Genomic DNA, 20534 nt, shown 5'->3' on the forward strand with positions numbered 1-20534 from the left:
GTCGTGTCTGTTGTCGTCCGAGACCTGTTCCTTTATAATGTATTTCTATACGTTCTTCAGTCGGGCATCACATGTTGTAAGCCGTATGTTGATAAATATTGAAGTCGTAATCAGTGACGGATTTAAGGCAAATGGCACAGGTGGCAAATGTTATGAGAGGCAAAGTTTTTATTTGAATAAACATTTCGAATAACGAATAGAAGTTAAAAAATTATTCGTCATGTGTTTTATAAAGATTACCCGGATTAACTTTATTTACGCACGACGAATAATTTTTTTAATCGATGAGTAAAGTTAATTTTTTTATTCGTCGAGCGTTTCAACTTCAGCGTTGAAGAAAGTTTTCAACTTTAACTTTATCTTTAATTTTATTCAACGTCGAATAATTTTCTGACGTGCATTTTATCTCTGAAGTAATTGATTCAATAATCCTTATTGCTAGTCATTGAGCTCCCACGACTAGTCAACCTACGAAATATTAATATTACGATAATATTGTTAAAAAAAATATGTTTTATATAAAATTTATAACCTACTCACTGTCCGAATATTTTTGCAATGTTAAATTTCAACATTACATAGTTTAGCGCTTATTACGCAAAAAAACTGTGTACTTTGAATAATCAAAATTTATGTTACTACTAACTGCAACAATTGTTGTAATATATTAAGAAACAATTAGCTTCAGTAACATTATTATAAACAAATGTTTAGAGCAATAATCTCTCAAATTGGTACTATTTTCAACAAGATATGATGAAAATTATGAAGATTGATATTTTCGTCATTGAACGATAGATAAGTACCTTACCTACTGCTTTGTAACATACGCGCCCAGTCACAGCTCCCCGGTCAACCCGGTGCTCGGCGTCTCGAACGCGAGCTTGAAAATTATTCGACGTCGGATAAACCACCGGTTAGAGATACAAATAAAGATGAACATCTTTTTTCGACGCTGAACATCAAATGCTCGACATTGACATATTGTATTCATTAAATTCAGAATTGCAACAACATACTTATTGTTGCATGCTGAATTTTTCCAACCATCTAAAAGTAGAACTGCATCTTTGGCTTCCACACTGATTACTACATTCTACAATTTCTTTTTAAAGTAATTAAAAATATTATGCAGTAAAATTCAATGCAATAAGTAGAGGTTAATAGTGTTTGTATTTGAATTTTTGACATTGAATACATTTTCTACATTTTATACAATTATTTACATTTTCTACGCGTGTCATGTAGTAAATTCGATGTAACATAGTAAACCCACCACTGCCCACCACTGATACACAGCAATATATTTTACTTTTAGTTTTTCTGGGAGAAAACTCCATTGTGTAAATTTATATAACTCCTTAACATCACATATTATACTGATTTATATTTAAAATTAAAAATTTAGTGTTCAAACAAATTTAAAAACACTCGTTTTTCACAACATGTCTATTTAAACACTGACACAACCGACTCTGTATAGAGTCGGCTGTGACACTGATAATGATATGGACTTCGATGGATTTTGACCTAAAAAATACCGTATATTAGTATAATTTTATATCACAAAATAACGTTAATTATAATGCTGAGTACAAAACTCTATTATTGAAAATAGGACTCACGATCCTCATATGAGCGGTATTGCCACGTTGTATAGGACGGGCTAGTACTAGAGTCGGCTGTGACACTGATAATCGTATGGACTTCGATGGATTTCGACTTCTCTCAGTAGTTCAATTTTCTGTCACTATTTGGCGTATCGAAATTTTTGGTGTAGGCGATCTGACACAACCGTCTGCAGTGGCAACGGAAGAAAAAGGGGGGTCACCACCTTAGAAAAGGAAAGACAGCGTTTCGTCCCGGATCCGTCAGAGAACTCATCTCAGTAAGGCTATCTAGTGATCCTCTAGGGAATGATCGGTATAACCGCTGCCATCTTGGAGCAAAACCGGAAATAAACATATCTATCTTTTTCTGTCAGTGTTTCTGTCTCTTTCTTTTTTATAGTTTCTTTCTCTGTCTACTTCCTCTACAAAACATCTTGCATATTACATCTCTTCATCATTTATCTTACATATAACATATCACTTGGATACCTATGTGTATTTATTGTCTAGCACTATTAGTTTTTATATTAAAACAAGCAATGACATGGTAGTTATTGCTGTCAATAGTAATAATTATGATCGTCACAACAGTGAATGTGTTGACAATACAGTGAATGTACCCTTGTAAAATTTTACAGTCATTATAACTGAGTCATAAATCATTTCCATAATTTATAGCACCTTCAGGTAAACCAAATGTAGCTTTGTAACAACAGATGTTTCAGTGTACAGTAACAGCATTTATGATATCCTCTATATGCCAGGTATATCCAGGAATTCGTATACTTTTCGCAAACGTATATCGCGATCATGTCTTGCCGAACGTTTCGCAGATCGATAATACATCGAACAGGCAGTACATAATACAAGACTGCGCTGGATCGTGGACAAAACGTGTGGAGTCGACGTAGAAATGTGAGCCCGAACCCGCTATCTCTAAGACGTTTAAACCTCCTTTATGATATCTATTTAAATTTTACAACTTTTAAGAATTATATATTTTTAGACATATACACGGTATCCCATTTGAAATTTCGCAGGGGGTAGCCCCGGGCTCCGAAAATCTTAAGCCGGTCCTGATACACAAACTGGCGCTACGGTCGCTGGTTGGCCGTAGCGTCTCGCGCCACATTACAAACATTTCTGTAGGTGTTCCCCCTCCGCGAAGCATCCGGCTTTGCAAAACGTTGTCCGGGGACCCTGGTTGCAATTGGCTGCACTTTGCTGCATTTCGGGAAGTGAGCGCGTGTGCGAGGCGTTTCCTTCCTAAAGTTTACAAATAATACTCATAGGTTTAATTCTAATACTTTTATTTACTGGTTATTCTGTTCATTGCTCGTCATTTTTCTGCGTGATAACGAGGTAATTTCGTTTACATCAATTCGGTATAAAGTAAAAACCTATTCAAATTTTGCGTTTGGCTAACCAAGTAAGAAATTCTTTGATACGTAATATCTATATATCCCTGCCACGGTGTAGAAATGAAACGGCATACATCGAGGAATTCGCATCGTGATGAAAAATCTAAGGAAGAGGAGGGGCGACGGCGTAGACGCGACTGGATCATCGAACAAGAAAAAATGGACAGGCATAATAGACTGAAAAGAAAAATGGCTATGGAGTATGAGATACGACGCGCTCGTAATATGGGCTTAGCACTTCCCGAAGGAAAATGCAACAGACCTTGTAGGAGTAGAAGCGAATCTCCGTCTAGTCGATGTGGAAGAACTTCTACGCATCATACACCTGAAGATACTGTACTTTCTAAAAAGTAAGTATAAAGTGTCTTTAATTATTAACTGTTGAAGTAGACACAGTGTCCCATTCTGGAGGATTTCATAGACAAAGAACAATTTTAACATTTCATCATCGGGTCGTGGAATTTCCTGCCTTATCTTTTGATGGATATATTTAAATTAAATATGTTTCTGGCTATATCCAGAAAAGTACACTGATGAAGTTTTAACTTGTATTTGTATAAAATATCGAATTTAGTTGATATAATTTTTTATTACAGTTGTATACTATAAAACGATATGCTTCAAGAACCAATCAAAATATTAAATTGTAGTAAGTTTTAAGTACAAATCTATTAATTCATATATACAAATAATATTATTCTGCACTTTAGGTTCGAAACATCAAATGGTATAACGCCCTTATTTAAAGGATCTGAAGGCATAAAAATTAATCCAATAGAACTTCGCAAAGTCAAAGTAGATATTCATAGAAACATTCCTGGAAGAGTAGCTACCAATGAACTCAAGCGGGATATACCCAACAAGGAAGATGTGGTGCTTAAAAGAAGAGCGGGTAACGTGTTGTTTTTTTACCGTAATTTCTTACGAATTTTCAGTCATTCAGCGAACAAGTACCACAAAGGGAAATGAGCTCAACACGGAAGATGATTCTGGGGTTTTCTAGAAATCACGATCAGCAAATTGAAGTTTGAGAACATTGTATGCTTTCTAATGTAAAAATGTCTCTTCTCTGTGAGACACTACTTTCCACTTTTTAGAATCTATTCAGTTTCTGTTTAAATGTATTATCGAAATCTAGATAATTATTTCCATGTTTTCACTTTACCAAGTGCTACATTTGAAGATTGGAATCCTTATCACTGATTTCTACAGTCATGAAGATTCTGGAGTTTACAGTCGTACTGCGTCCCCTGTAATATTCAAGAATTTCCACAACTTTATTCAGCAAATTAATAACGTGTTTTTGACTCACCCAGGATATAGCAAATTTGGAATACAACGTTGGATCACTGTATTGATCGCATAATGTGCAATATGTAAGCACATTTTTTTTTTTACTTTATTTTAAGATTGTTATGCTTAACGTATCTCTTGCTTGTTGCTTTATGTACAGTATTTTTTTTCTTACGAGCTTGCACAAAGAATTATGCTTCAGCTATATTAACTGCTATAATGAGTATAATGAATGTAATATATTTTAGTATGAATTAATTTTTCCCCAAAAACGTAGTTTAAACACATTTTGTGCATTCTCCTTGTGCCCTGGTTTTGGGAATGTGCATGTTCAAATAAGTGGATTTTTTAAATGCTTTATGTACTAAGAGCTGACCAACTGGATGATTTTCGCGTCTTGGAAGATGTTTTAAATATTGACATTTAACAACCGAAGAGGCATGATTAAACATTAGGCTCCAGCACTGGAAAAAAACGAAATCAGAAATTAAATCTTAGAATTTTTCAAAATTTTGCATAGTGTGGTATTTCTTATTCTTATTCATCTTTTATTTTATTGCATTAAATATATAACTACAATTGGAAAATAGATACTTTAAAAAGAAAGTATGAGTACTCGTAGACTTAGTTTAGTTGGTTGAAAAAATGTGTTTCAAAGCATTGTGTATAGAGTGAATATCATGAAAGCTTGAAATTGCGATTTAACGAAGTGGAAGATTACTTAATCGTCCTAGAAAATTGAACCATCTCGGAAGATTTTATTGTGGAATCATGAATCCTCTACACACAAATTAAAATATTTTATTTGAATTATATTGAAAAGCGTATCGATATGGTTATATTTTTGTTTTATTAAAATAATGTCATCAAAATAATTAAAATTATAAAAAATAAATTTCTTTTAATATGTCTGGCACTTAAGAAAGTTGTAAGTCATTTTTAATTATGTAAAATACTCTTTATTTATGAGGAAGAAAAATAAATTTATACATACTATTAGTATATGAAATCATATAAATTAACAACAGTTTAGTTAACTAATGTGAAATTGACAATACGAAATGACTTGGCTTACGATTGTTCAGAGCGAGTCAGTTTATCTGAGTAGCGAGGTTGATATCTACAAGATCTGTCACAGCTGGTAGTATTGCTTAAATGGTTTCCCGATTTTTACGTACGATTGCTTTTCTATTATTAAATTTACTAAACTTAATTGCAGGAGAGGGATCCAAGCCGATATTTGATAGAGACGAAATAAAGAGAGCAATAGGTGAAACCGGAGAAGTTGAGGAACATCGTACTGTCGTAACTGTGAATTTGGAAAATTCAGGTATGTTTATTATTTCTAATTGCTAAGATTTATTACAACATCTGTTTCGCAAATGTGGACAATTCAATTTTTAGAAAACAAGTTGAAAACGTTGAACAGGCATTCGGCGTCCTTGAGTCCTACAAGAACCCGAAATCACAGTCCTAGGCGCACGTGGTCCCGTCACTCCAGGTTCGTGCCTGTATTTTACACAGAGTATTGCAATATAAACATAAGTGTAAATCATGTACAAAGAACTTGCTATTTTAAATGTTTTAATGTATAATCTGAAATTGTTAAGAAATTAATTTTTTTTCTAATTTGTTTACCTTCTTTCAGGTATGACGATTCTAAGCATGAAGATAAAGGAAGTTACAGAAGTGATAGGTAAAATCTATTATTACATTTTCATGTATCATGTACTTTTACCGGACTATTATATTATTTACATAGGGAGAAAGATCATAGTCGAGAGCGGAAAGATGGTGCGAGATCTTACCGAGACCATCGAGAGCGGCCCAGAGATCATTCTCGAGACAGGAGGCAAACAGATAGATCCAGAGAAAGAGATAGGCCTAGAGAACAAAGGGTTTCCCGAGAGCATTATATTAAACCAATTCCCATTCCTATTTATTACGGAGTAGGTACTTTATTTACATAAAAATGCGATAATTTAGCCATGATAAAAAATTTATTTCTTTGCTCAGAATTTTCAACCGAGACCATTAATGATTCAACCGTGGGGCCTAATTCGAGGACCTCCAAGAGGTAATACGCATCCTACTATGATGAGACCTTTAAGAACATTTCCATTACAATCAATAGGAATACCTCCAAATGTGCATGGATTGCGTCCACCTCTAACTCCTTATTGGAAAACTAAGAATTTCGATACGCCAGCTAGTGACAGAAAATTGAACTACCGAGAGTAGGTCGAAATCCATCGAAGTCCATATGATTATCAGTGTTCGAATAGACATGTTGTGAAAAACGAGTGTTTTTAAATTTGTTTGAACACTAAATTTTTAATTTTAATTAAAATCCGGGAGTTTTCTCCCAGAAAAAATAAAAGTAAAATATATTGCTGTGTATATGGTTTTATCACTTCCCCCAGCAAAAATAAAACTTCGTGAAATTAAAAAATAAATTAAATCAAGAAGAAAATTCTAAAAATGGGTAAAAGTATATTATCATCTATGAGGGTGTGCTCGTTACACTTTACAAAAGCAGATTTCATTCGATAAAGTAAGTATTGTTGTAATCATAAATAGGGTAGAACTTAAATAAGTTTCCCAATACTCGGGACGAGTAATGGCGTGTAATTTGTGTTGCCATGCGGCACCAGAGGGGACTGGGGATTCACCTGGCAGTCGGTTCATAGTGGTGGGCTGGTGGGGGATGTCACTCATACGCGTGACGACGAACCAATGAACGCCATGGGAAATGAAACGACGCCAGCGCCAAACCAAGTCAAGTGAGACCGCAGTCAACCAGCGTTGACAACTTAAATGTGCGCGCCAATTTTTACTTGAAGGCGGGTTTCCAATCGCTCGCAACGGCCGCCTTGTTCGATTCAAACTGAAATGGAATAAATGATCTTATTAGAATAAAGCGATGAATTATTTATAAAGACTGGTATTTTCTTCATTACTTCGCTCGCAAATTAAACATCCACACATAAATCCATTGTTAATATATAATTCTCCGTTACAAGGTGACATCGGAGCCGCTTTTTGCATCACGTTACCTCTTCTCTTTCACACCTCCTATATTTATGCGAAGGCTAAAGCCACGCTGGTTTGATTGTGCGCGAGGTGAGCGCATGGTTGACGTTGTAATTTTTCAAATTGTATCGTCAGCGGATCGGTGCTGCGGAGATTGCTCGCGAAGGACAGGTGAGAATTGCTAGCGAGATGGTGGATATAAAAAGCGAGGAACTCAATGGGGAGACCGAAGCCCCGGAGAAGAGTGCCAAGCAACTGCAGAAGGAGGCGAAGAAGTTGGCGAAGCTCGAGAAGTTTAAGCAGAAGCAGGGGAAGAAGGAAAGTGAGAAGCCGCCGAAAGTAAAGGAGAAAAATGAAGTAAGGAGTGAAGTGTGATTAGCTTGGAATCATTTGCGTTCCTTTGTCGCTCATTGTTGTGTCCCATTCCATCCATATGGTCTTTTGTTTCACGGTCAGAGGATGACAACAGTTATGCAATTTACAATCTCGTTAAGCAATGTTATACTCGTAACAGTCAGGATAGATTTTGTAACACACGTCGACGTTTACTTCTGTTAACGCTTTCTGTATTAAATTCTGTGCTCATTTTAGAAGAATGAAAAGAAGAAGGAGAGCAAAGAATCCGCTGTGTACACGATCGACACACCTGCAGGGGAGAAGAAGGATGTTACCTGCGCTATGCCAGACACGTACAGCCCGAAGTATGTGGAAGCTGCGTGGTACTCGTGGTGGGAGAAACAGGGCTTTTTTAAACCTGAATATGGGGTATGTTATTAACAGAGAAGATGCGAGTAACATGGATTTTAACATGCCTTCATAAATTACAGAGAAAGAGTGTATTAGAGCAGAATTCTAAGGGCAAGTTTGTTATGGTGATACCTCCCCCTAATGTCACTGGGTTTCTTCATCTGGGACATGCTTTAACGAACGCCGTAGAAGACGCTATTACGAGATGGTAACGTGTATATCCAAGAAAAGGATATTATTCTGAAAGGGACCAGTGGCCGATCGTGATGAGATTTGGGGGGAGGGTGGGGAGGGGGTGTGGACCCTAAATCTAAAATTGTAGCTTCGGGTATTTATCAGTTTCCGAATTATTAATAAAAAATTATTGTCAATTTTTTTGTCACCAAACTCACATCAGTTCGCTACCATGCTTTATGCGTCTCCCACACTAATCTAGCCCCAACCAATACTAATACCCGGGACAAGTTGGAAAGTGGATTGCGTTGTGTCGGTATAACTCAACAGAAATATTGTTAGGGGGGGGCCGTGCTAAAGTGATTAAAAAAATCGGTAAGGTGTACCCTTTTATGCATAATTACCCCTATATCTTTTGAGCGTATTAATTGCCGAAGCTAAAATTTTATATTTGGGGTCTATCCACACTCCTCATAATACTCACCAAGTTTCATCTCAATTGGCTACCGGTCCCATTCGGAAGTACAGCCCTAGAAAATTGTTCTCTTTAAATCGCGGTATAAGTATGTGGATAATAATTTTCGTGATTGACAAGGAACCGCATGAAAGGACGCACGACCCTGTGGAACCCGGGCTGCGATCACGCAGGTATCGCCACTCAAGTGGTGGTCGAGAAGAAGCTCTGGAAAGAGGAGCAGAAAACTCGCCACGATATCGGGAGAGAAAGCTTCGTAGAGAAAGTTTGGAAGTGGAAGGAAGAGTAAGTGGAGATGGGCTACGCGCGCTTCTAATTTAATGCACGACAGATTTCTACATAATAACTGTACATTGTAGAAAAGGGAACAGAATTTACCTGCAGTTACGAAAATTAGGCGGTTCGTTTGATTGGGATCGCGCTTGCTTTACTATGGATCCAAAATTGTGTCGTGCTGTTACCGAGGCGTTTATAAGATTGCATGATGAGGGTATAATTTACAGAAGTAATCGTTTAGTCAATTGGTCTTGCACCCTGAAAAGTGCTATTTCTGACATAGAGGCAAGAAACCTTGACTAAAAAGTAGCTCCCCGAGTTTCAGCATTTGATTTATATTCATGTTACTTTCAGGTTGATAAAATGGAGCTGCCTGGCAGAACGTTGCTCGCGATTCCAGGATATCAGGAGAAGATAGAGTTCGGAGTATTAGTCTTGTTTGCTTACGAAGTGATGGATACCAATGAAAAGATAGTAGTAGCTACTACTCGTATCGAAACTATGCTGGGTGACACAGCCATCGCTGTGCACCCAGAAGATACTAGATACACTCGGTACATTGGAAAGTACGCCCGACATCCATTTTCTGACAGAAAGATACCCATTATAGCCGATGAATTTGTTGAGAGGGAATTTGGGACGGGTAAATACAACGTAACGAACTGTTCGACTTAAGTGACGTCGATTAATGCTCCTGTTTATTCAGGTGCTGTAAAAATCACACCAGCTCACGATCCCAACGATTACGAAGTAGGAAAGAGGCACAATTTACCATTCATCACAATTTTCGACGATAGTGGGAATATTATCGGAAATTATGGGCAATTTACGGTGCGTGGGTCTTCGAGTTAAGATTGCCGAATTTGTTGGAATTCACCCATTCGCTGCGGATTCTCGGCAATCTTCCCCGAGATCCTAAGTTGAAAATGGGAAACACTTCAAGAATCGTCCAAAAATTTAAATCCGCAGCGAAACGGTTAATTCGTATAAAATGATTAACGTTTACTTGAATCACTTTGGCTTGCTTAAACAGGGCATGAAGCGTTTCGCTGCTAGAGCAGCTATAATAAAGGAACTAACAGCGAGGAATTTGTTCATCGAGATCAAAGACAATCCCATGGTAGTGCCAATATGCAGTAGATCTAAAGATGTTGTAGAACCGTTGATGAAACCCCAATGGTAAATCAATACCGTGGCAAGAATGATAGTAAAGAGATCCTTTAACACGTTACAATTATCGCTTTCATGTTCACAGGTACGTGAGGTGTGGCGAAATGGCTGCGAAAGCGATGGAGGTGGTGCAGAGCGGTGAATTGAAGATCATCCCAGATCAGTATAAAAAGATTTGGTACCATTGGATGGAGAACATAAGAGACTGGTGTATCTCGCGCCAGTTATGGTGGGGTCACCGTATTCCTGTCTACTCCGTTACAGTAAATGACACAGCTACATGCGCCAAGGTAATTTCAGGAAGAGATCTCACAGGATCGGTTAATTATTCCATTATTACAAATTCATCTCACTTAGCCAGATGATGATTATTGGGTGAGCGGACATTCAGAGAACGAAGCGAAAGAGAAAGCAGCCAAGAAACTTGGTACAACCGTGGATAATATTACTGTCGAACAAGACCCTGACGTGTTGGACACGTGGTTCTCCTCTGGCCTTTTTCCATTCTCCATATTTGGATGGCCGGACAAAGTATGCAGTTATTCATAGATAAAGGGTCTTTTAATAAGGGCGCTCGATCTTTGAAATCGAATAAAAAGAGGTGTATGTGAGGTATGGCGGAAATCTGATCGAAAGCGCCCTCATTGAAAGACCCGTTACTTCAACGTTTCCCTGATCTTATTTCAAATGAAATAATTTTCTTTAGACAGAGGAGCTTAACGCATTCTACCCTGGTACGCTGCTCGAAACAGGACACGATATATTATTCTTCTGGGTAGCAAGAATGGTGTTCCTCGGTCAAAAGTTATTAGGGAAATTGCCGTTCAAGTATGTACCACACTTTCGAATTTCTGCAGCCGATGGATACGTTCATAAAACAGCATTGTTTCCTACAGAGAGGTGTACTTGCACGCAATGGTACGGGATGCTCACGGAAGGAAGATGAGCAAGTCTTTAGGGAACGTTATAGATCCTATGGACGTGATTAATGGAATAACGTTGGAGGTACACGTAGACACTTTGCAAGATCTATCCCAAGAAGTGCGATAATTCTTTTCCAACTAAAGTTATGAATGTAGGACCTGCACAAGCAACTGTCGGATTCAAACTTGGACCCGAAAGAGCTGAAGCGTGCTATCGAGGGGCAGAAACGCGACTATCCCCAAGGAATCCCCGAATGCGGCACGGACGCTCTGAGATTCGCTCTCTGCGCCTACACGATGCAGGGTCGCGACATCAATCTCGATATTCTTCGCGTGCAGGGCTACCGGTTCTTCTGCAACAAAATATGGAACGCGACGAAGTTCTCTCTCACGTACCTGGACTCCAACATCGATCACGACGACATTCCACAGGTGATATCACTTATAACGCGAATAAGTACCACGGAACGTCAGTGTTATCACATTTTACCTTCTACAGACCAATAGCAACGATATGGTAGGCGACAATGAGTGGTACCAGTGCGCTGTGAAGGAAACCTGTGTGCAAGACGCATTGAATACTTATTTGGGAGACTATCCCTATCTGGACGGCTACAGCCCATCGCAGATCGACGTGAAAGTCCACCGAGCTTTCAGCGGATCGGACGTTAACGTTGCGACCTACTCGCACTTGCACCGTTGGCACAAACACATTGCGTCGTACGGCGAGCAGGAGCGATCCTCGTTCCGCGCGGAGCAGGGGGAAATATTACCTCGGTGCGCTTGTAAGGTGCACGAGAAAAGTGCTGGTAGGAAACAGGTAAGCTACATACTCGGCTAAAAACAGAAATGGATCCTGCGCAAAGAGCACGTGTTCCATACTATTCGTTATTACCTGTTCTTCAGAAATCCGCTGCAGAGACGAATGTTGACTTGTGGATGCTCTCCCGCGTAAGTTACGCTGCGAAGGTCTGCGACGAGGCGATGGCGCAGTACGATTTAACAGCGGCCACCACTGCGTGTTACAATCTTTGGTTGTACGATTTGTGCGACGTTTACTTGGTTCGTAAATAATTGGAGGATAGAGAGCCTTGGATTTCGTTAGCGCTATTCGGTTACTCACTGTTTCAGGAGTATTTGAAGCCTGTATTTCAAAGCAACGATAGCGAGAGGAAGTCTGCAGCGAGGAGGACCTTGTTTAAGACGCTGGACGTGGGATTACGATTACTGAGTCCGTTCATGCCGTTCATAACGGAGGAACTGTACCAACGTTTGCCTCGCAGCAAGCAGATCTATCCTAGCATCTGCATTAGTCCCTATCCGGAAGCTTCGGATGTACAATAGCGTTCCTTTTTCTTCCATTGTTTGTCAGCTATTTACTGACTCGCTGTTTAATTATTGCGCTCGTTCCAGTGCCCCTGGCGAAATCAGGAGATAGAAAAGGACGTTGATTTCGCTAACAAAGTAATAAAAAGTGTCCGATCCGCGCGGGCCGCGTACAATTTACCGAATAAGACCAAAACCGAGGCGTTTCTGGTGTGCACCGATGATAACTTGAAGACGAAGCTTATGAACTATCAATTATTGATAGAGACTCTTGCTTACTCGACGATTGGCAGTAAAGAGCCGCCAGCGGGATGCGCCATTGTTACTGTGACCGACAAAGTTCAGGTGCATCTACTGTTGAAGGTAAAGATTCTATGGGAAACACTTGGAAATCTATCTAACCCTAATTACAAGTGATCCATTTGTGAATGTTTAAGGGTTTGGTCGATCCCGAGAAGGAGTTGCAGAAGCTCTGTAAAAAGGAGGAGCAGTTAATGGAAGTTATACAGAAAACAAAGCAGGCCATGGAAGTTCCTAATTACGATGTTAAAGTACCTCTGGACGTGCAAGACAGTAACAAAGAGAAGTTGGTGAACAGCGAAGGAGAGCTGCAAAGAATCGCCGACGCAATAGCGGCTTTACGATCGATGTAGTGCTTAAGTAAAAAAAAATCCTAGGCCCGAGAATTTCATTATCACAGTACTCTTTTATTTATTAATTTATACTTCTCTATTTTACCAAAAATAAATAATCTTTTGTTACGACACAGAGGCGTTTTCGTAAGGAGGAAAAGACGTAGATTACCACGACAGTGTCGAAAACGGGACTACTTTTCGTATTCGTTTATTATAAAGCATTACCAATAAATGTGCAACAATCGTTAAAATTAATAGATCCGATATCTCTAACAAGGATGAAGTAATTTCAATGACTGATCATTTCCTCCGTGTAATTCATAGCGATAAGATGTAATCAGTTCGATTCACCGTGTTCAGAGATAACACATACTGGAGTGGGTCGCGTTACACATGCGACAAGAATTTCATTAAATTATATACAAATTGCGACATAGGTCTTTACATTGTCAGTATTATCTAACGTGTTACTACAATTCCGCGTAATGATCATTATGACTTCTCAATGTACATAAACTAGACGCCTCAGGAATTTACCTAGATATTACGAGCTTGTATTCATTTCTTCGGCAACGAATGCCTCATCGGTCTCACTCTTGCGGTCGCTCCCCGGCGCTATTGCAATGAGTGGGGACGTTGGAAATCTTTTACCCGTTAAATCTCCTCCATATAAAAACTGTATAGGGACACAGTATTTATAATTGTGCTACAAAGCGAAACCATTGTATCTCGAATTTTGCTAACGGCTACGACGTTACGATTAATCCTAATTCTCTGTAAAACTCCCCGTCCGTCGTTATCCATAGTTGTAGGCGCTCGGCGATACTGACGCGTTTCGCGAATACAATAAACAAAGAGAAACAGAAACGCTAACGTTATCATATATATATATACAATGGTGATATGTGAACGATTAATCTGATTCGCGAGTTTATTCAAATTTCGTCCAATTGTTCTGCGATTTAATGGCGGGGGCGTTCAGCGCTAAGCTGAACGTGCTATCGATATTACTAATACTGCTCTCGGATGTGCTACACACTGTAGAGGTTTTCGTCGGTGAGTCGCCGTTACTTACCCGAAATTTATTAAAGTCTAAACCGTACGCTTGCAGCAGATCCAGGTCGCCGATGTTGTCCGATGATTTCTGCTGCTTGTCGGTACCTTTGTGCAGCGGCTGGAAATACGGGTACAACGGATTGCTCAGGCCCTCGCCCATTTCCGGAATATGCAACGATTGCGTCATCTGCTTAGAGCCGGCGAACTCCGCGGACTTCGAGAGCAGCGGGTCAAAGTCGTCGCTGCTCCCCGTCGAGTCTAATCTAATTAAATCTGGCACTTCGGGAGAGTCCTGCGAACAGCAACGACAGAGCGAAGTTAAATAGATCGGGCGAGCTTCCGTCGCGAATTCGTCGTAAAAGAAGAATGATCGCAGAGATCGTAGTAAAACAGGATCACAGGGCAAACAGTACGTTATACGTTTAACGATTACACGATGATCATTGAAAAGCGAACATAGAATTGCGAACAAAATAAGTAGTGAACAGTGGCGTTTACCTTTGAATGCGCAGAGCAGGATGTACTACTGAATGCATGGGATGGAACGTGAGAATTGACAGATACCGATGCGTTTGTAGATTGAAAGACCGATGATTGCAAATAGGAAGGCGTGAACACTTTGCTCGTATCGAAAGGATCGTTCTCTTTAACGCGGGCATTAGCGTCTAAATGTTTCAGAGGCGTGTCGAAAGAACTGTCGCCTGTTTCCGGCTCGCAATTCGTAAGGATATCATCGGTGTAAAATCTGATGTTTTTTGAGCAACGTTCGGAGTAGCTTTTAGATTGCTTCGAATCTACTTTCTGTGAATGCAAGGACGCGTTGTAGTTGTACTTTATGAGTTCATTCGACTGTGTATCGCCTGTATTTCTCTGCGAGACAAATAAAGATGACGCGTTGTCGGTCGCTTGGCTCTGCGAGGCCAAAGAATCGAGCGCAGTCGTTTTACTTACGCCGACCTGAGCATTAGCGACCGGCGTGCCGTCCGTGTCTAACAGAACGTTGGACCGAGCAACTGGATTAATTAAGGTGGACGATGGAACGTTGGACAAAGATTTGGCGGAGGTGGTTTCGATTGGGTCTGTGACTGTACTAGGTGGAGGGCCGTGTCGCAAGTGCCCACTCCATGCAGGTCTCAAGCTGTCTAAACTGCGCACTGGTTTCAACTGAAAGTGATGCACGACGGTTTTAAACATATCGGTCGAAAATATATTCATTAACTCAACTAAATCAATAAGTGTATACCGTAGTTCCTGCAATGTTCGTGCACGTTAAGTAAATTTAGATAAAAACGTTCCTAATGCAAGGAATACTCGTATCTATAACGTTATCAATTAATATATAATATATATATATATATATATATATATATATATATATAAAAAAAATGAGACAGATGGTACATGCATGATTCGTAATTCCGAGTGCTCAATATCGGTATATGTGAATTGCATCATGAATTTATATCATGCTATTGATGCTGACTGCAAGAACATACAGATCGTGAAAAGCGGCACGTTGCGATACATTTAAGTTACAGGGAGGAAACGTTTCCACAGCGAATCAACCAGATTTCCTTTAAGATATGCTTACTGTTCTATCAACTGGAGGTGTATTTGGATATATCACATGACGTAGTTCTTGCATAAGATCGATGTTCACCCGTTCTGGCGGGGAGTCAGATTCCTCTGGCGAGCTGGGACTTAATGGCGAGTACTGCTTCCTGCTGTAATTTGAAATACGTATGAAACGAGTCTATACAACTGGAAACAAGGCCCGATCTAGGGGAGCGCAATATTGGTATAAAGAGAAAAGTAAATAACAAAGTAAAGCTTTTTGAAAAAGCGGTAAAAAAGTAGGTAACTCATAAATTCTGTTCAAATCGATCTTTCTCAAATCAAATCTTTTGTTATCCAACAAATACCTACAAAAAATTTCACTCACTGTCAGAAATTATGTTTTAAAATAATTATTTATAATTAAATATAAAGGGTGGCAAAAATGATTTTTGCCCAGAGCGGCAGAAGAGCTAGATCGGTCCCTGACTGGAAGAAGAATGAAGCGAGCATACCTCGAATCGGTGAAATTACTATTACGTATCCGAAGATCTTTCCTGTAGCTTGTGGTGGCCGTGAAGCCATTCGGCGATTTCGGCGGAGACGTAAAATCGATGGACCTCCTATCCGACGTGGGCGAACTGGGTGCGGATCTTGGCTGATGAAATCTCATGCTCGTGTCGCCTCTGTTTGATCGCCCTGGAGCAACGAAGAAATAAGAGATCCTTGCAAAGTGCATTTCAACAAAGCCTTACACGCACCTTTCCATTTTAAACCCTTGTATGCCGTTTTCATGTCCTTCCCTTTGTCTTTCACCTGCGAACATAATTCTTTTGAAAATAAGTGCGCGACCTAAGAAAGTCCTACACGGATACGCATGAAATAATATTAATATTACATATTATATTGTGTTCGACAGTTAAATGATGCAATATTAGGCCCACTACTGTTACGCTGCCTTCCATTAATTTTGTTTCTTCGTAACGCTTGTTATTGAAACAGATTTGTATGATGTACACACATGGCATTTATGACGGCGATTAACATGTGCAAGTAGCGAAGAAGTTATGCTCTTAGTCGGGAACATTCAAATTAGTAGAACTGATAATGCGGAGAGAGTTTGGTGAATGCGTGGTTAGCGAGAAAGAAAACACTGTGTCTGATATATATCCATCTAAACTTACTGATTTAACTGCATACTTTACTGCTGGATTGGCCTGGAATTGGAGGCAATCAGAAATACAAAATGAGAGTTTGACTATGCGCTTCTACTCAAGGATGATGTCTGGCAATAATTCTTTGAGAATAGTGGGAGCGATCGATGTACCTTATCTTTGACACTGCGGAAGAACGCGGAGCTCTCCTTTCGCATGGCGTAAGTCCACTCCCGATACTGTTGCATAAATTTACTACTAGATTTCGCGGAATAGCTGCAAGCTTCCATTTCGAATTCATCCGAGAAGCCAAGCCCCGAATTAAGCATGTTCAGTCTTTCTTCTATAAACTGAAATTCACGCGAGGTGAAATTGAATTGCAAAGTGTCGGAGATATCGCGTAACGTATCCTTTCCCGTACCTGTTGAAAGATCTGCAGCTCCAGCATTTTCCGTAAAAAAGGTTGCATGGAGGATGGTCTGCTTTCCACAAAAGCATTCTGATTGAAAGTGATGCTCTGCCCTTGCTCTAAAGTCAACGCATCCCTGTAACCAGCAGTCAGTTGCACTAAGGCTCGCAAGAATGCCCTCGACACCCCGTCGCCGAGAAGCGCTGGTCTGTTACGTAATGCCTTCTTCAAATTTACCACCTGGGACAAAGAAACTCTTTATTTTATTATTTAAGATGTGTTTCGATTTTTAAGTATAAGTTCGTCATCGCAAGAATAGAATTATGCTTTTATACGAACTACATCTTGAGGTAACGACTCCAGATCTTGGAACGGCGATTCTATAGTATTATTATCGGCATCCAGGATAACTACCTCCCCTAAATCATTTTTGCGTACTCTCTGAAAGATGCGGTAGAAGATATACAAGCGGGTACAATTAGCAATCCGTTAATTAAGTACACACTGCGAAAATACCTGAAGCGTTGGAACGGGTACTCCGATTAAAAACGGCATTGGTGCCAATAAATAATCAATTAAAGACAGTGGCAAAACTGGGATGTATATATGTTGCCAAATCATTGGGTAAATTAAAGCGTTGCACGCTTGGACACAAGCGCTTAATCTTGAAAGACGTTTCGAAGTGAAAATAATCCGCCGCTCGTATAACATTGAAGCAAACACTATCATCATATTGTGAGCATCGACAGCGCTATAATATTCGGTCAAGTTCCTCTGAAATTCCGAGAATCTCATGTGAAATTAAAAGCATTCCTTAGAAACGATAAACGAACCCTGTAATTACTATGGGATCAGGAACCCCCATAGAATAAAAGGGAGCCCGGACTAAGAGACCAGGGAGAGTCGGCGTAGCCGTGGTGGCAGACCGCGACTGATCAGCACGCGGGCGGCTCCAGGTTCGATCCCCGACGCCCTGACTCCCTCTTTTTCCGTGGTTCCCGAACACGTAGGAATTACTGCATCTATTCCTACATTACTTACGTTCTCTGGTATGCTCGGTAGTTGAAATTGTTTCGGACTTTGGCATAGAAAGTTCTGAAAAATCATTAACGTTGAATAAATGATGTAATGCTTAATAAATAGATCCAGGAAATCGCTTACCACTTTAGAATTTGGTACAGGGATGGATATAGAGCTACCAGGAATGGGAACTGTACTCTTGTATACGGTTTCAAGAAATTTCCAAAGATCTTCTCCAGTGCCACTGCTCATTAATGTTGCAATATTGTTTAAAAGCCTGCGCAGCAATATAGGATGCCGGTTAAATGTACCTATCGTCATAAACATCGCGCTAGACAGTAAACACTAACTTGTAAAATATTTCGTGCCATGGTAGCGCGCTCAAGATTACCAGAGCTGTATCTGTTTTGGGGTCGTGCCGACAGAATCCAAACGTCCATTTCGAGTCTATGCTAGTGAGCACAAATGAAAAGTGCTGGACCAGCAAGCTGGAACAAACATAGAGATCAAATATAGTAACGCAAACATACGTACGATTCATTAAAACTAATTTCTTGGAACTTACTTCTCTATTTCGCAAGGGTAGGCAAATTTAGGGACCGACTTGAGTATTTCCTCGTCCGAGAAAGAACTAGGATACTTTTGCAGTATCCAAGGTGGTTTCTCTCCTAACGGCGCGGCTACTTCGCAGAAACACTCAAACAGATGCTGCACATTGTCCCTGGAAATGTTACATACCTCGGTAATTACAATACGGATCTATTTAAGCTTCCGTACAGCTACAAATTACTGAACGATCTGTTTGGAAGACTGGTTAAGAAAATATAAGAAAGACTACTGGCAGGCTCCTGGGATGGATTAAAATCTATTTCCCTGCGGTAACTCCCTTCGTTCTAGATGCACCTTTCGCATTTATCTCGATTAAGCGATACAAAATTCTTCCAGTCGACTGAACCCGTGAGTCACTGCGTTGCGCAACATGTATGTCTGAGACAAACATACATCCCTTCACTATCGTCTGCTACATTTAAGCTGCTTGTTGATTATTCAACGTTGCATCGTAAAATCTATCGCCTGTCATACGTTACGGTGCAATTGTGCAAGACTTGGGCAATAGTGTACTCCTAAACAAAGGGTACTTTCACTTGGTTTATTTGCCATGCGAAAGGGGAATGCAGTGCTGGAAGAATGTCAGACTAGAAGAACGCGTGCAGAGGTATCTACTGCGACGGTACCCATTAGAAATCAGCTCGAGGGACGAGAAAGATTCACTTGCCTCAATCTGGAACCCATGATAACAGTGAAAAAAAAATAAGTACTTCGCGTGCTCTTGACGTCTATACGTCATTGTACGTGCTACATGACAGTAACACATTCCATTCACTTTAACTTTAATCGCATCGCGTGATTCACTCTTCTTCGCCGTGCTATTCCTACGTGCAACCGTACTTTCTTTCTCCCTTTTTTTCTTCTATTCGCCGATGCGTTTCGGGAGCGCGACCACCAAGCACCGTATCAGCTACCCACTTCTGCCCACTTCGACGCGATTCGCAGCGCCACACTCGCGTGGCCGCTCTGTCAGTAATCGGCTCGTTTGAACTTCTGACTTTTCATCGGACGAAATTTATCTCTTCGGCTTTTACACTGATAATAATTTTACTGTTTGTTTGCAGCTTATGAATATTATTCATAATATTACATTCGTATTAGTATTACTTTTGCATTAATATTATTAGCAGTGTAACAGTGGACGAAGTTTTGTTATGTTTAATACTGGAGTCCTATAACGGGATATTGAAATTCCACTCACTCCTGTAGGTGTTTCCCCTGCGGAAGGGGGCCGTCCTTAAATTACGTAAGGGTAATTTTGGCGAATTCTTACCCCCTCCCTCCCCCCGTATAAGAATACGTAAAATTTGATATTCCAATCTCCTCCTTACGTAATACTTTTTACATTTAATTTTTTCGGTTATTAAAATTCTTTTAAAGGTTTATATACGGTAGCGGACAAAAGAAAGTTTACACCATTTAAAATCGCATAACTTTTTTAGGATTGGCCCAAACGACTTGAGTATTTTTGAGAAGCCAGGATTAGTTTTTGCTAAGTGGTAAAAAATAAATTTTCCGGTTTCGGGAAATTTAAACTAAAGCTACTTTTCTTTCAAACTATTTCTAATTATTCCCAGCCCTGGAAATTAGTGATTGATCGAGAACTAAATAGGTAGTTCCTTAACGGTATAAAATTGTATTCTTTTAGT

General features: G+C 39.7%; 3 protein-coding genes across 9 annotated transcripts; 2 read left to right on the forward strand and 1 right to left on the reverse strand.

Moving 5' to 3' along the window:
* The first annotated feature begins 2827 nt into the window (after window positions 1-2827).
* On the forward strand, window positions 2828-7111 carry LOC143370070 (uncharacterized). Its single transcript, XM_076814685.1, has 9 exons — window positions 2828-2972; window positions 3090-3381; window positions 3742-3923; window positions 5544-5654; window positions 5729-5825; window positions 5973-6020; window positions 6087-6273; window positions 6341-6561; window positions 6979-7111. The coding sequence occupies exons 2-9, from the start codon at window positions 3092-3094 to the stop codon at window positions 7109-7111; spliced, it is 1269 nt and encodes a 422-aa protein (XP_076670800.1). The 5' UTR covers window positions 2828-2972; window positions 3090-3091.
* Window positions 7112-7117: 6 nt separating this feature from the next.
* LOC143369894 (DENN domain-containing protein 1B) lies at window positions 7118-19828 on the reverse strand. Of its 6 annotated transcripts, XM_076814353.1 has the most exons (16): window positions 19553-19828; window positions 18842-18997; window positions 18627-18764; window positions 18418-18553; window positions 18298-18351; window positions 17773-18030; window positions 17596-17697; window positions 17269-17496; window positions 17021-17197; window positions 16878-16910; window positions 16455-16509; window positions 16209-16392; window positions 15731-15863; window positions 14638-15303; window positions 14159-14431; window positions 7118-7211 (listed from the first exon to the last, which is right to left on the reverse strand). In XM_076814353.1, the coding sequence occupies exons 1-16, from the start codon at window positions 19567-19569 to the stop codon at window positions 7158-7160; spliced, it is 2664 nt and encodes an 887-aa protein (XP_076670468.1). In that variant the 5' UTR covers window positions 19570-19828; the 3' UTR covers window positions 7118-7157. The 6 variants fall into 6 exon arrangements, with proteins under 6 accessions (XP_076670468.1, XP_076670466.1, XP_076670465.1 ...); XM_076814351.1 differs by lacking the exon at window positions 7118-7211 and having other exon boundaries at window positions 13276-14431; window positions 18421-18553; window positions 19553-19827; XM_076814350.1 differs by lacking the exon at window positions 7118-7211 and having other exon boundaries at window positions 13276-14431; window positions 19553-19826.
* Window positions 7331-15494, forward strand: Valrs (Valyl-tRNA synthetase). Of its 2 annotated transcripts, none has more exons than XM_076814339.1 (18): window positions 7331-7714; window positions 7952-8122; window positions 8185-8312; window positions 8874-9038; window positions 9113-9314; window positions 9384-9672; window positions 9736-9860; window positions 10063-10208; window positions 10285-10489; window positions 10557-10730; window positions 10906-11027; window positions 11096-11204; window positions 11279-11554; window positions 11622-11942; window positions 12029-12184; window positions 12254-12457; window positions 12536-12811; window positions 12886-15494. In XM_076814339.1, the coding sequence occupies exons 1-18, from the start codon at window positions 7547-7549 to the stop codon at window positions 13099-13101; spliced, it is 3453 nt and encodes a 1150-aa protein (XP_076670454.1). In that variant the 5' UTR covers window positions 7331-7546; the 3' UTR covers window positions 13102-15494. The 2 variants fall into 2 exon arrangements, with proteins under 2 accessions (XP_076670454.1, XP_076670453.1); XM_076814338.1 differs by having other exon boundaries at window positions 7332-7714; window positions 7949-8122.
* Window positions 19829-20534: the final 706 nt, after the last annotated feature.

This window comes from Andrena cerasifolii, chromosome 6 (assembly GCF_050908995.1).
Source record: "Andrena cerasifolii isolate SP2316 chromosome 6, iyAndCera1_principal, whole genome shotgun sequence".
Lineage (NCBI taxonomy): Eukaryota > Metazoa > Arthropoda > Insecta > Hymenoptera > Andrenidae > Andrena > Andrena cerasifolii.